Source organism: Cladophialophora yegresii (genome assembly GCF_000585515.1).
Source record: "Cladophialophora yegresii CBS 114405 chromosome Unknown aczIN-supercont1.1, whole genome shotgun sequence".
In the NCBI taxonomy this organism is placed as follows: domain Eukaryota; kingdom Fungi; phylum Ascomycota; class Eurotiomycetes; order Chaetothyriales; family Herpotrichiellaceae; genus Cladophialophora; species Cladophialophora yegresii.
The window spans coordinates 3,140,939-3,153,441 of record NW_006913045.1 but is presented as its reverse complement, the minus strand read 5'-3'; the positions used below and the strand labels follow the sequence as shown (position 1 = coordinate 3,153,441).

The following is a 12,503-nucleotide window of genomic DNA, read 5'->3' as shown; positions in this document are numbered from 1 at the left end:
GTAGTTCAAACAGGGGTAGCAACTTCCTCGCAATCAAAGAAGAGGTTGCCACCGCTCATACTGTACCTGGCACTCATTTCTTATTTTAGCGCCAAGTTTTATTTGGCGATCTTGAGTCAAAGGATAGACTGTACCTAGGTAGTAGTCTACCATCTCGTGACGGTTGAAGGGTTGAAGGGTTGGGTCTATCGTCAAAGGCGGGGCCACTGTGGCGTGGTCCAAGGTCTATCATACTGTACTTACTATGTATGGTCGGACCGGGAAGGGATATACTGTGGTGTGACAGGCCCGTGGAAGCAAGAGTTGTAATTAACTGGATCTGAGCAGGTAGGTACGCAGAGTAGAGTATTGTGTATATGGGATATGGTATATGCAGGCGATGTGGGCGTGGGTTGACCAATGGAAAGAACCTCTGGTTACTAAGTATGACACTGGTCCAGATCACAGGCTGTTATCCTGCTGGCCTGTCGTGCTGCCACGAAGCCCGCGTTATCGTCCGTGGAAATGCTTCACTTCGTGTGTCCTCTGTTTAGATGGCATCAAAAAGACAGACTCGAACAATGAAAGCCTTAATACATAGTACTATTCAGGGAGTTCTACTCTGTACTAGGCGACGAATATGTTTGTGCAGGAGGACAGAACAGAGGATACCAGGATTTGGGTAAACAAGTGCCATCATTTTGCGGAGGGAATGCTGCATGTATTCCAGGCATTTCCTCGTTATGCACAATGACTATGACCATATACTGCAATGAGCTACTACAAGTACTACTGCACGGTCATACGAGATCTTGAGAATGCCCTCCAGGGTTTTGGACGGAATCTGGGAGAACGTATTAGCGTCCTGGAAACTATCATCAGAGTACAGCAGAACTTACAATCAGTCGTCACAAACGCCCTGTCCACTTCGGTAAGTGCCTCACAGCAGTACTGCAACGTCTCGGCTATGTCGTGCGTGCGTCTTAGGGGCGTCTTTTCCTCCAACAGGATGTCGAATTCCGCCCAAACGCCGTCTCCGGCATGGTACGCAGTGACGGACTTGAAGCCCGAAACGACACTGCTGAAGCGGTAGGCGAGAAAGATCAGTTTCTTCTGCAGTGAGTCGTCCACGGCCAAGCCGCACAACCGCGTGACGTTCTCCAGACACGTATCTGCCCAATCGTAAATGATGTACAGCGACAGCAGGGCCGCACCCAGGGGATCCAGCCACCAAACGCCAGCGTGTTTCCCAATCAGCGGAAAAAGCAAACTGAGGGTGTTGAAATATACGTCTGTTTTGCAATCCTGCACCAGGGCTTGCACTTGGGTGGTTTTAATCCTCAGGCAGCCCAGACCGATTAGGCCTTTGATTCCGACTGTCCCGGCCATGGAGGCAATGGCCAGGGCTGGCAGTGTGGCTATCGAGTGATCTCCATTCGGTAGCAGCTTCTCGACAGACTCCTGCAAGATCTGGATGAACGAAATGACCATGATAATGGAGAAGACCAGAATTCCGATCGGCTCCAGTCTCCGCCGACCGACGGGGAACTTCCGCGCCAGAGCCGAAAGCCTCCATGACACCAGTCTGGTGGTCGTCCAGACGATGACGGTGCATAGGAGATCCAAAGCAGAATCGAGTAGCGAGGCGATGAGCGACAGAGACGACGACTTCAGCGCTGCTATGCCCTTGGCCACGAGGAGAATGATATTCGCGATGACGTTGATGTTGACGGCCCATCGGGCGTTTCGGTCGGCCTTTGCCCGGGCGCTTCGAACGTCTTCCGGCAACAGCGCGTCGATGTGCTCCTCCACGTGTTGCAGTCTGCCTTCTCTCTCGCGGATCCCGTCGTGATCAGCGTCCGTATTCATGCTCTCGAGGACCTCGTCCGCCATGGCCAGCACGATGGTGTCGACTTCAGCCCAGTCGTTCAGCACGGCATTCTGCTTCTCGTAGAATTTGCGAATCTTCTTGTTCTTGATCTTCTTGATCTGTGTCACATGCCAACAAACACGTCAGTCAGCATCGCGTCCTCCTTGTGTGTGCAACATTGAGTTATTGCTTGTAATATGTACCTCTTCCCCGCTTTTCCTGTACTTCTCAAACTCTCTTCTGTCGACACCAGTCCGCAATTGTTCCTTCAACACGGCCGTTGTTCGGCGATCGAGGGCATATTCCACGGCATCTTTGAATCCGGCGAACCGTCTTTGCTCATGATGGCCCGATTCCAGATCGGGGTTCCGCCAGCGGTCCTCTGCACGCGTCTTGGTGGTGTTGAGTGTTCGCTTTCCAACCATGGGACCGGGTTGCGATCGAGTCCTGAACTGCAGCGAGGAGGATAAGCGGAGATCTGGGAGGCCGGCAAGCAGCGTCGAGGACGGAGGAGACCTGAATGTTCTGAAGCAACCGGGGAAACACAATAGCGAGGAAAGAACCAAATACAGAGTAAGTACAACTGGCTCGATGGCTGGGCATTGATCTTGATCTTGAGGCTGCTGTGGATCTCTAAGCTTCTCTGCATCGATGACGGCATTGAGCCAACCATTTCCCTGTTTCGCCCCGGAAGCCGCGTGGCGGGCTACCGCCGCTGCCGCTTAGGGACGCTTGCTTTGGCAAGCGATTGCTTGAAAGTTAACCGACCCCGTGCTGGGCTTACTGTACAAAGTTAGCCTGCGGTATCGCCGCGAGATCTCAGATTAGCCGGTAGATCTAGAGTCCTTTTGCATTTTTGATGCTTCCCTACGTTTTAAAAACGCACGAGTCCGCACTGTTCGAGGCGGAGACTTAGAGTCGTGCCTAAGCACTGAATCAGCATGTCCAATTACATATAGTAAGTCCTGGTCATGGTCTTGGAGAAAGCACCCTTTGACAAAGAACACGTTCAAGGCCTCATGCTTCTCCTACATAAGTCCTTTCGGAGTGTTTTCTCGTCGGCGGCCGGCACAAGATCAGCCAACAACTGTCACAGGATCACTCCTCCATCAGCTGTTCTTCGAAATGCAGAATTTTGTTTGTTTTGTCCTGTCACGCTTTCAGGTTTCCCTTATCGCTGCCTGACTACAATTACCTATATATGCAGTCTCCCAGAGTATGTACCTACGTGACATTTCCCAAGAGAGTTTGGCTGAGCGATCTCAATCTGGGGCTGTACATAGTAGCCATCCTGTGCCCTCCGAGGGCCAGCGCTAAGGCTTGCGACCTGATGGAATGTGACGGACGACTTGCGCTCTGCATTTCAAGTTGTCTTAACTTGAGGAAGCCCTCTCTTTAGCGTCTACATGGAAAGTTTGTCCTCGTCTTCAGAGAGTAAGTACTTAGTATGTACTACTACAGAGTGTAAGTAAGTACTAAGTACATCTTCTAGTATCCTGCGCACTCAACTTTGGCTGTGTCGCATCGTTGACAACTTGGTTTTCTTTCGTCACCTGCAAAAGTCTGGCATCAGGATCTGCCGCGCTTGCTGGAGCTCAGCGGGAAGAAATCCGCCTCGAATTTCGAATGAGGTCTCGGTCGTTGCTTTGAGATTGTTGTAAAGAATCTGGTACCGTGGTGATAGTCGAAAATCACAGGCGGGACTAAGCAGAAGCGCCGGCAACAGCAAGTCGCACACCCCGTTCGCCGCCACCTCTTCTGTTCCATTCGGTTCCTTCAAAGGTTCAAAGATCCAAAGAAGCAGAAGCCGATATAGTTCTTAGTATTATTGCTAGTTCTTGGTACGGAGCAAATGACACAGGAAAAATACGCACTTTCTGCCAAGCTTGCTTGGCACCCGATGCTGTTAATACTAAGTACTTACTGTATACAGTAATCCGTTTCGTGCATTAAGCAGGCTAAACCTACTAAAGCGAAATTAGTGCTCTCTATTGTAGTTTACCCGTACTATATTGTAATCAAAGTTCTTCTCTGTACACACCGTAGATGAAACTGTACTGTAAGTCACTACCTAGAATCTCGCAATACTAAGTAAGTAGTAGCCCGATCTAACCAGTAAGTATCGGCAGCTGCTCTACAGAGATGGTTCAGTACCGGCTTGTGCTTTATAAGGGTGCTCACTCTGGGCAAGGACTTGAAATTATGAGCGGCGAGAAAGAGCAGCAGTGACTGGAGTGTAGCAAGCTGCACTGTTGTTGAAATGCATTGATTGATATCCGAGGCTGAAATTGAACATTCAGTGTCCTAATCATCCCGGCCTCACTTTCAACTCACTTACGCTCCATTTTCGTGACACACCTAAAATTCGCACAAAGTATGAGCAGAGGCATTTTGTCAACCACCGAGCGCCTCGAGATGCTGTAGCTTCGATGGCGCTTGCGACAACCTCAGAAGACTTTACTATCCGAGGAGCGGACACGGTTCCGACATGTTATCTAAAACGTCGCACAGATGAGCTCCCACTCACAGGGCTCTCAGAGCATCCGCATCGGGATTAGAGGCCGCAAGCTCATGCGCGTGATCTCTTAGCCTATCATCAGTTTCTCTTCACGACGCTGCTCCTGCTGTTCCCTGCAGAGCACTTGGAACTTGAATTCAGGAGAGACCTACTAGTGGTGTGCGAAGAGGCATGGGTACTACAATAAGTAAGTACTTATGTACTTGAAGTCGAGTACATGTTCCTGACCATTGGTTGCACTCGGTGATGCCCATCGCCCAGTGCTCGTGACGTCGACTCTCAATAGGCCTGAAACAAGCCGAGACTTGGACGCGAAGATCGGTACGAACAACGGGGTTCGTCGCAAGTGGGAAGCCTCCGATACGAGCCACGACATTTAAACATACAGTAGTAAGTAAATAAAAGTTTTGTTACGCTTAGAAGTTTGTCTGAACCACCGTCGCTCCGTTGGACGGACTTGCCAACTTCAAATTGTTTCAAAGCAGAAAGCAACATTGAAGCTTTGAGGCCATGTCATTCAAGTTTTCTCTCTTCGTGATAGATGCTGCCGTTCGCTGAGGCTGAGCGATGCGAAGTCTTCCTCTGATGTCTCGCCGGAATACAACCCTACGGTAGACTGACAGAGCCGTACCGGTGCAGGCAGTAAGTACACCATTGATGAAATAGGATTGCGCAGCCCTGAGTCAAACAGAGGCCCGGCTGTGCAAGGGAACTGTGCTACTGTCTTGAGGATGGTCATGTGGAAGAGCGTGGAACTATCGGTGTTGCAGCGGGCGACGTCGAAGAACAACTTGAAGATTCGCAGGCCACGGGCGAAGCTTGCCCACTGGATCGTGAAATCTAAAAGCTGAGCCGGCATGCTGGACTGTGGACAAGCACCTTACACCGCTGGCTCCCCGGTTCGCAGCCCTGCGAAGCCGAGGATGCATTTCCGGACAAAATCAGCCTCATTGCCGCTTGTCTCTTGGACATTCCTGCCATCATAGCGAGAATAGAGGTCTTAGTTCAACATCTGAACCCTGCTCTTGCAGATGGGATGGCATTCGGCAGAGCATTCTACCCATGCAGATACAGCCACTTCTCACTGTGCGCAGATACATACTAGTGGTAAACAAGAGCTCTCCGGCTGGTCTTGTACCAGCATTCCCAAAGCTTCACCCCGTAGTCCTATAGACGACCTGAGGTACTAAATACTTAAGGTACTAAGTACCTAACCCCAGTCCACGCCTGCGAGCAGGAAATCCAACATGGCATTCCAACACTACTAAGTCTAGTATCTTCAACATGGCGTACCGGCCGCGGGCATCTCGCACGGTGTCCTCATGACGGACTTGTCACTCTCCCCGCCAAAGCACCCTCAGCAACCCGGATCAACCGCCGTACTTCCTCGACTTTCTTGCTGTCGAGGAACTCGAGGATCTGCTGAATCCTCTCACCGGCACGGTCGAAGGTGAATATGAAGACATATTCCCCCTCATAGGTCCAGTCGAGACCGGGATCACTGGCCTTTGCTGTTTCCTTGAACTTCGTTTTGCCGGTCGCCCAGACCGTGATTTGATGGTTCCCCTCGTATATGTCCTTAGTTGTGACGTGAATGCCTTCGATAACATTTTGAAGGGACTTCACATGGCTTCGGAATTGCTCGTTGTTCTTTCTTTCTATGCCCAGCGATGCTGGTGCGAAGTAATGCTGGCAGTCGGGCGTGCGAAGACTGATGTTGGCCTCATAATCGAGGTTCCTGAAGCTATCTAAGAATGCAAGAGCAACTTGCTGCTGTTTCCACATTCCGCGGCTCATAGTATTAGGTGTTGATGCTGGCTGACACAGTCTTCAGGTAGGTGTTTCTCGACTCAGTTAAGGAAAGGCCTAAGTCCGCTTTGTTCCTATCTCCGATCTGTTGTCTTTCAATCCATTTGCTTGGCCGAGCGGTGGCCCAATCATCGAGATGGGGCGAGACGAGTCGAGATGGAAGGGGATGAGAATGGACTCTGCTGAATCCCGAGTCCTGGCGAAGCTTCAAAGCTGTGGACAGAAATCTGCACTCAGATGCTATACTGTACTAAGGGTTAATATGGATTGGATGGATCCAACCGTGAACTACTCCGTACACCTAACTGTCTTGAATTCTGGGGAGGAAAGTTTTCGTTGCCAATGGCTTTCGCCAAGGACTCGGGAGGCAACAAGTAGAGCGTTGGACTTCCCGAATCCATCTGCTAATGACTATCTAGGTAAGTTGATCAACTTCCTACCTTACGATACGTCGAGAAACCCTCCTTGTATCTGACTGTCATACGACGTCTTTTGTAGACGGGCAAGCTAACGCTTTCCTTTACCTTTGATGGCTTACTGATGGACTCGAGGACAGGCTCGGGGCGTAGGGAGTGTCCGAGTACGAGTGCTGGGTGAGTGTTCCATCTGTAATTAACACCTAGGTAGGTGAACGGTGGATGAATGATGGGTAAATGAATGCCGACTCAAGGTATGACATCATCGAGGTTTCCATCGCTGGTGCCGCACCCGCGCCTACGACGCGCACGAATTAACGCGTCGCTTCGCACGGCGCCAAAAATCTTGTAAGAGTTGTGCCGGCACGCCAGATCAGTTCGCTTCAGTGCAAGTCTTGCTTATGGCCGTCATCTACCATGCCTCCATTGCTGAACCTCTCTACGATGCATCTCGCTACGTCCTTCTCCTCGCAAACCGTCATGAAGCCCAAGGGACCTGCTACCCTACGATCAGCTTGGTGCTCTGAAGTCCAGTCTCCCTTGACTGAGATTCCCCAGGCAAAATGTCTTGTAGGTTTGTCCTTCAGCGGGTGTCCATCCTTCTGCGAAAGAAAACATACTCCTCCGCAGCGCAACTTTCCGAGGAGCTGGGAAACAATATAGACAGGGGGTTGCTCCTGCTCTTGTCTCCCAGCTAGCTGTATCTCGATGTGACTTTTTGGCAACGTCAAACAACCGGAAGCAAAGCGAAATGGCAATTACCTGCTGGCATGGCTGCCCATGGATGGAACATTCCATGCCCTTCCGGCCGTCAGCGACCCTGCTGGACATCATTCATGAGCACCGCCAGTAGTCGGCTGATCGTCTTAGGTCAACTATGGAATTACGTCGTTGATACATTGTTTTCGACACGAAGAAAAGGCCTTCTGTGCAACCGGAATACTTGTACTCGCGAATCATCGGAGATCGAAGCAATCTACATGAACAAGCACCACACTTGAATTTAGCACTTCTCCAACACCGAAGATTGGCTTACTGCTCATTGACTTGTTATAGGACAAAACGTGTTCCTACTGTTGACGGAGCCAGCCTTCCTGGCATCACCTTTTCGATCTCGTATTTCGCCCTCCATCCCGAACAGTGCCCAGGCATCAGGATCCGAGGATCCAGCTCCTTAAGGTCCGCCACCGTGTCTTTGATCCATGCTTCGTTTGGACCAACGAGGTGGTAGCCACCTATCACTGCATATAGCGGAACATTCTCACCAGCCAACTGCAAGGCGTGCTTGACTACATTCACCACTCCAGCGTGGCTACATCCTGTGAAGACCACCAGCCCCTTGCCTGCACTATCGTCAGCCTCGCCCTGAAATCGAGGTGCCACTCTTACCCTTTACATTGCACATGAGAAAGCGCTCGTCCAAGATCAGCTCGTCATTTTCCCAGCTGTTTGTCTCTTGATTGAATCTGATCCCACGCTGGAAACCCTTCTCGTACGGAGTGACACGCGGGATCTCGCCAGAAACAAGGAACATACTCTCTAGAATGGTGTGCGGCTGATCGTTCTTCATCACCTTGGCTCCGACGGCCTCGATTTCTTCGAATGTCGGGTCTTTCTCAAGCGAAACAGGACCGAAAGGCCCCAGAAATCCTCGGTATGTTGGTCGGTTTGGGTGAAGGTCGACAGGGATGCCCGTGGTCCCTCTTGCCTCATTGATCATGGACACTGCTTTCAACATTCCCCCTGAATGGTCACGATGCCAGTGAGAAAGTTGGATCCACTCGACGGACGCAAGCTGGGCTCTCAGTCGTGTGGCATTAAGTTTCCAAATATGCTCTTCGGGTGCAGTGTCGAACAAGACAGTATGGCGCTTCTCGCCCTTCTTTGACGTCTAGGACAACGTCAGCTATAGCAGCTCCCCGGTATCAGATTCTCACAATCATCAATGACAACCCATGGGCACCACAGCAAACATTGTCAAGCCGGATCTCGAACTTGGCCCCGCCTCTGCTTCCCTCCGGTAGTGGCGCTCTAAGGGCCACATCTGGCAGCTGACCACCGACCTGCAGGTCCGGGTGTTGGTAAGAAGAGATGGGGTCGACCTCGTTATCAACAATCACCAAGATCTCAAGCGAGTCGATCTCATCGAGCGCAGCCATGATTTCGACGAACTGCTGATGGGGTGATCCGGGGTTGTAAGCGACGCGGATGCACGGAGATCGGCTCCAGCACTTGGCGACGTCACTTGACAGGCGTCCTTAAACCTTCTCGTTGATGATGTGTCCGAGTTTGGTGTCTTTTTTAATTTGTCAACAGCGGGTATACCTATACGATGTCGCAGCGTCGCACACAAGACTCTAATCATGAAGAGAATGACAAGCTCGCATTTCCGGCACCTGTCATGCCGATGTGGGTTCTTGTGACGTTCAGCTGCTGTTGGGACGGTGTGTTGGGGGCCTGAGCTGAACGCCTCGCGAGGACGGCAATGAACATACCCTGCCATTAAATAGATGGCCACGTTCCCTGCCCACATCAATAAGCAGGTTTCTTTCATTCCAACACGGCATGGATCACGAGCTTGCGAATCTCAAGGCCTTGGTGTCGCCGGATGAAATTCTTACAAGAAATTCGCCCGGCTTCGAAGAAGAATCCAGAACTTGGGCAGTTCAAGCGAACCGGCATCCTGCGACTGTGTTCATTCCAAAGACCGTCGAAAAGCTTAGCGAGGTCATCTCTTACGCAAATACCACCAGTCTTGACATCGGCATCCGCTGCACTGGTATCGGAAATGCCACAGCGAAGGATGTCTTGATCTCCTTGTCAACATTCAAGTCATTCTCTTTCGATCCGCGTGAGGAGACAATCGTCTTTGGCGCGGGTCATTGCTGGGGGGAGATCGACCAGAAAGTGGAAGAGCAAGCACCTGGTTACGCAGCAGTCAGCGCACGATGTACCTATGTCGGTGTTGGCGGCTCTATTCTCCACGGCGGACAAAGTTGGTTGAGCTCTGAGCACGGTCTAGCGTGTGATCCACAGAACTTACTCGACGCCCAAGTGGTCAAGATGGACGGAAGCGTTGTCTGGGCAAGCAGTGAGCCTGATCTCCTTTGGGCATTGCGTGGCGGAGGTGGTGGCTTCGGAATGGTCACCGCCTACAAGATGCGGGTCTACAAGTACCCTTCTTCCATATTCAGTGGGCAGATTGTTTACCCCCCCGAAGCACTGCACGATATTGCACGAGAGACTGCCGCCTTTGCGTCACGATGCAGCGATCCCAAGATGGCTCTGCATTTGTACTGTCTGGACATGACTGCCGGGACTTACGCTGGGAAGGAACCCAAACCCGGGCTGGCGTTCGCCGTGTTCGACGCTAATGGTCCTGAGCACGGAAGAGGCCCAGATGGATTCAAGTGGGCGTTGGACATCCCCGGGGCGGTCGATTTGACCAAGACAATGACCCTACGGGAGGTCAACCAGCAGTTTGATCAATCGAAGGCCCCTTTCGGAAAGCTCAATACGTGGGCAGCCGGTGTGACCGTTCCAGCCGTGGATGAAGATCTCATCTTGCGCGCCTGGCACTGGTACCTGCACCTCTTGAAGAAGGACCCGAGGTTGGTCATGGGCACATATGTCCTGATGGAGGTGATGCAGAAAGTGAGGAAGAAAGAACTCAGACATGACGTTTCCCACCACTGACAAGGCCAGGCTGTATATCAATCGCTCGGGTTCCCAAGCCGCGTATCGGCATGGCCGCACACCCAGAATCAGCACAACCTCCAACTGGGTACTGGGGTCGTACCGGGCTCGCCTGAGAGTGATGCCCTGGCCTACAAAGCTATGGCAGAAGGACCATACGAGATCCGGCCCGGCCACACTGGCGCAGATTACTTCCCGAATTTCATCGAGGATTTTGTCGATCCGAAGAAGGTACGTGACGAGTGACTTTCGTTTGTGGCAGTGGAAGTTTGGTTGGCTGACTGATGAATCCAGGTGTATGGCGTCAACTGGAACAGACTAGTCGAGATCAAGAAGAGATACGATCCAAACAACAAGCTAGGCGGTCCGTTCGGTCATCAATGAAGGCGTGATCTTACGCCGAGACATGAGCTCGAAAAGAAATTGTGCTTAGGTCTCATAGATGCCCTACAGCCGGAATGCAATCGTCGGACCTTCCATGGTCCAAGCGAGGCGGATGGTGTCCGTGCGAGCGCTGATAGTGATGACATCTGATACGAATTGTCGTCCACTGCTGGTTGAGAAGTTCCAGGTGCCCGGCCCTCTGCCCGTAGTCATCCCTCTCGACCATGTCGGTCTGCGCTCGTGAACTCCGCCGCAGTCTTACTTGGCCAGTAAAGACGGACGACCACAAGGCTACCATCCGAAGTGAAGGAGTGGCGTCTGAACCGCACGTCGTTCCGCACACACGTAGTGTCGGTGCTTTCAGAATTGAGATATTGGCAGGCGGGATCCCTGCAGGCTCAAGCCATGTTTGTGTGATTCATTCGATCGTCAAGGAGTCAGTCTAGGATAATGATGACTATGTACATGGTACTGTACCAGGCACGTGTACCGTGCACGGTGTACCTCCCACCCCATACATTGTCCGCATACTCTTACTTGGAGAACGGAGTCGTTTCCCATGCCATCGCCGACGTCGGTGACGGCTTCCGTTCTACGAAGGGGATCTCCAACTTCCCCAACTGACTTCAATACTCGTACATATTGGACCGACTCACGGTACGTCTGGATGAAGGTATGTATCGCTAGACCCAGTGACCCTGTATCCCATCGACCACCACGCTTCCATCCTGGAGTGAAACTGCCGTCGTGCTCTACCCGCACCACTCTGCCCGGTCAAGATGAAAATCTCACTTGAAAAAGCCCAGCGTCTCGCCGACGACGCCCTCCAGCGCATAGGTTACCCCGACACCGACATCCCCACGATCCGCGACCACCTCCTGGACAGCGAGCTCCGGGGCTACGGCATCGCGGGACTGGCACGGATACTGAGCATCGCCGACCGCCTTGCCGCGCAACCACAGTCTGCCACACCCACACCGACCCCAGCCTCGTCATCATCAATCACCACGACATCCGAATCCGCCACGACGGCGCAACTAGACGGCAAGGACGCGCTCGGCTACCTCGTCGCGCACGAGGCGACGAAAGTGGCCATCGAGAAGGCGAAATCCTCGGGCATCTCGGCCGTGGGGGCCCACAACACGTACTACACCGGCATGTTGTCTTACTATGCCGAGATGGCGGCCGCGGCGGACCTGGTCACGATCATCGCCTCGAACTGCAGCCCCTGGGTGGCGCCCGAGGGGACGTACAAGCCGCTCGTGGGCACGAATCCGTTCTGCATCGGCGTGCCGGCGCCTACCGACGAAGCCACACCCATCATCTACGACATTGGCACGTCGCGGATCATTCACGCGCAGGTCCTCCTGGCGATGCGCAAGGGGGAGCAATTGCCCCCGGACACCGCGTTCGATGAGCACGGCAATATGACGACGGACCCCCACGAGGCGCTGAAGGGCGCGCTGGCAGTGTGGGGCGGTGCAAAGGGGAGTGGGCTCGCGATTGCGGTGCAATTGCTGGGCATTTTGGCCGGGTCGCCTGCGTTGCCGCCTAATTTGGAGGACTTTGGGTTCTTCATCATGGCGATTGACCCGGCGAGGTTCAGACCCATGGGCGATTTCAAGCGTGAGGTCGGGAACCTGATCACGGCGTTTCACACGGCGCCGTCCATGACAGGGAATGCCCTAAGGCTGCCGTTTGAACGGTCCAACCGGCGCAGGGCAGAGACGAGGGCTGGAGGGTTTCTGGAGGTTGATGACATTGTAGTGGAGAAGCTGGAGAAGTTGATCTCAGCAGCTCAATGACCTCCATGGACTGTTTCTCATACTGG

At 52.6% G+C, this 12,503-nt stretch overlaps 5 protein-coding genes across 5 annotated transcripts; 2 read left to right on the top strand and 3 right to left on the bottom strand.

Moving 5' to 3' along the window:
- Positions 1-779: 779 nt before the first annotated feature.
- A1O7_01130 (uncharacterized protein) lies at positions 780-2,274 on the bottom strand (the record flags this gene model as incomplete). Its single annotated transcript, XM_007755169.1, has 3 exons — positions 780-823; positions 879-1,968; positions 2,053-2,274. 3 exons carry the CDS (start codon positions 2,272-2,274, stop codon positions 780-782), a joined length of 1,356 nt encoding a protein of 451 aa, XP_007753359.1.
- A 3,413-nt stretch (positions 2,275-5,687) lies between these two features.
- Positions 5,688-6,152, bottom strand: A1O7_01129 (uncharacterized protein; the record flags this gene model as incomplete). The annotated part of the gene is made up of 1 exon (XM_007755168.1): positions 5,688-6,152. One exon carries the CDS (start codon positions 6,150-6,152, stop codon positions 5,688-5,690), a length of 465 nt encoding a protein of 154 aa, XP_007753358.1.
- Positions 6,153-7,642: 1,490 nt separating this feature from the next.
- On the bottom strand, positions 7,643-8,751 carry A1O7_01128 (uncharacterized protein; the record flags this gene model as incomplete). Its single annotated transcript, XM_007755167.1, has 3 exons — positions 7,643-7,935; positions 7,982-8,483; positions 8,530-8,751. The coding sequence occupies 3 exons, from the start codon at positions 8,749-8,751 to the stop codon at positions 7,643-7,645; spliced, it is 1,017 nt and encodes a 338-aa protein (XP_007753357.1).
- A 406-nt stretch (positions 8,752-9,157) lies between these two features.
- Positions 9,158-10,672, top strand: A1O7_01127 (uncharacterized protein; the record flags this gene model as incomplete). Its single annotated transcript, XM_007755166.1, has 3 exons — positions 9,158-10,246; positions 10,298-10,519; positions 10,583-10,672. The coding sequence occupies 3 exons, from the start codon at positions 9,158-9,160 to the stop codon at positions 10,670-10,672; spliced, it is 1,401 nt and encodes a 466-aa protein (XP_007753356.1).
- Positions 10,673-11,451: 779 nt separating this feature from the next.
- A1O7_01126 (uncharacterized protein) lies at positions 11,452-12,477 on the top strand (the record flags this gene model as incomplete). The annotated part of the gene is made up of 1 exon (XM_007755165.1): positions 11,452-12,477. One exon carries the CDS (start codon positions 11,452-11,454, stop codon positions 12,475-12,477), a length of 1,026 nt encoding a protein of 341 aa, XP_007753355.1.
- Positions 12,478-12,503: the final 26 nt, after the last annotated feature.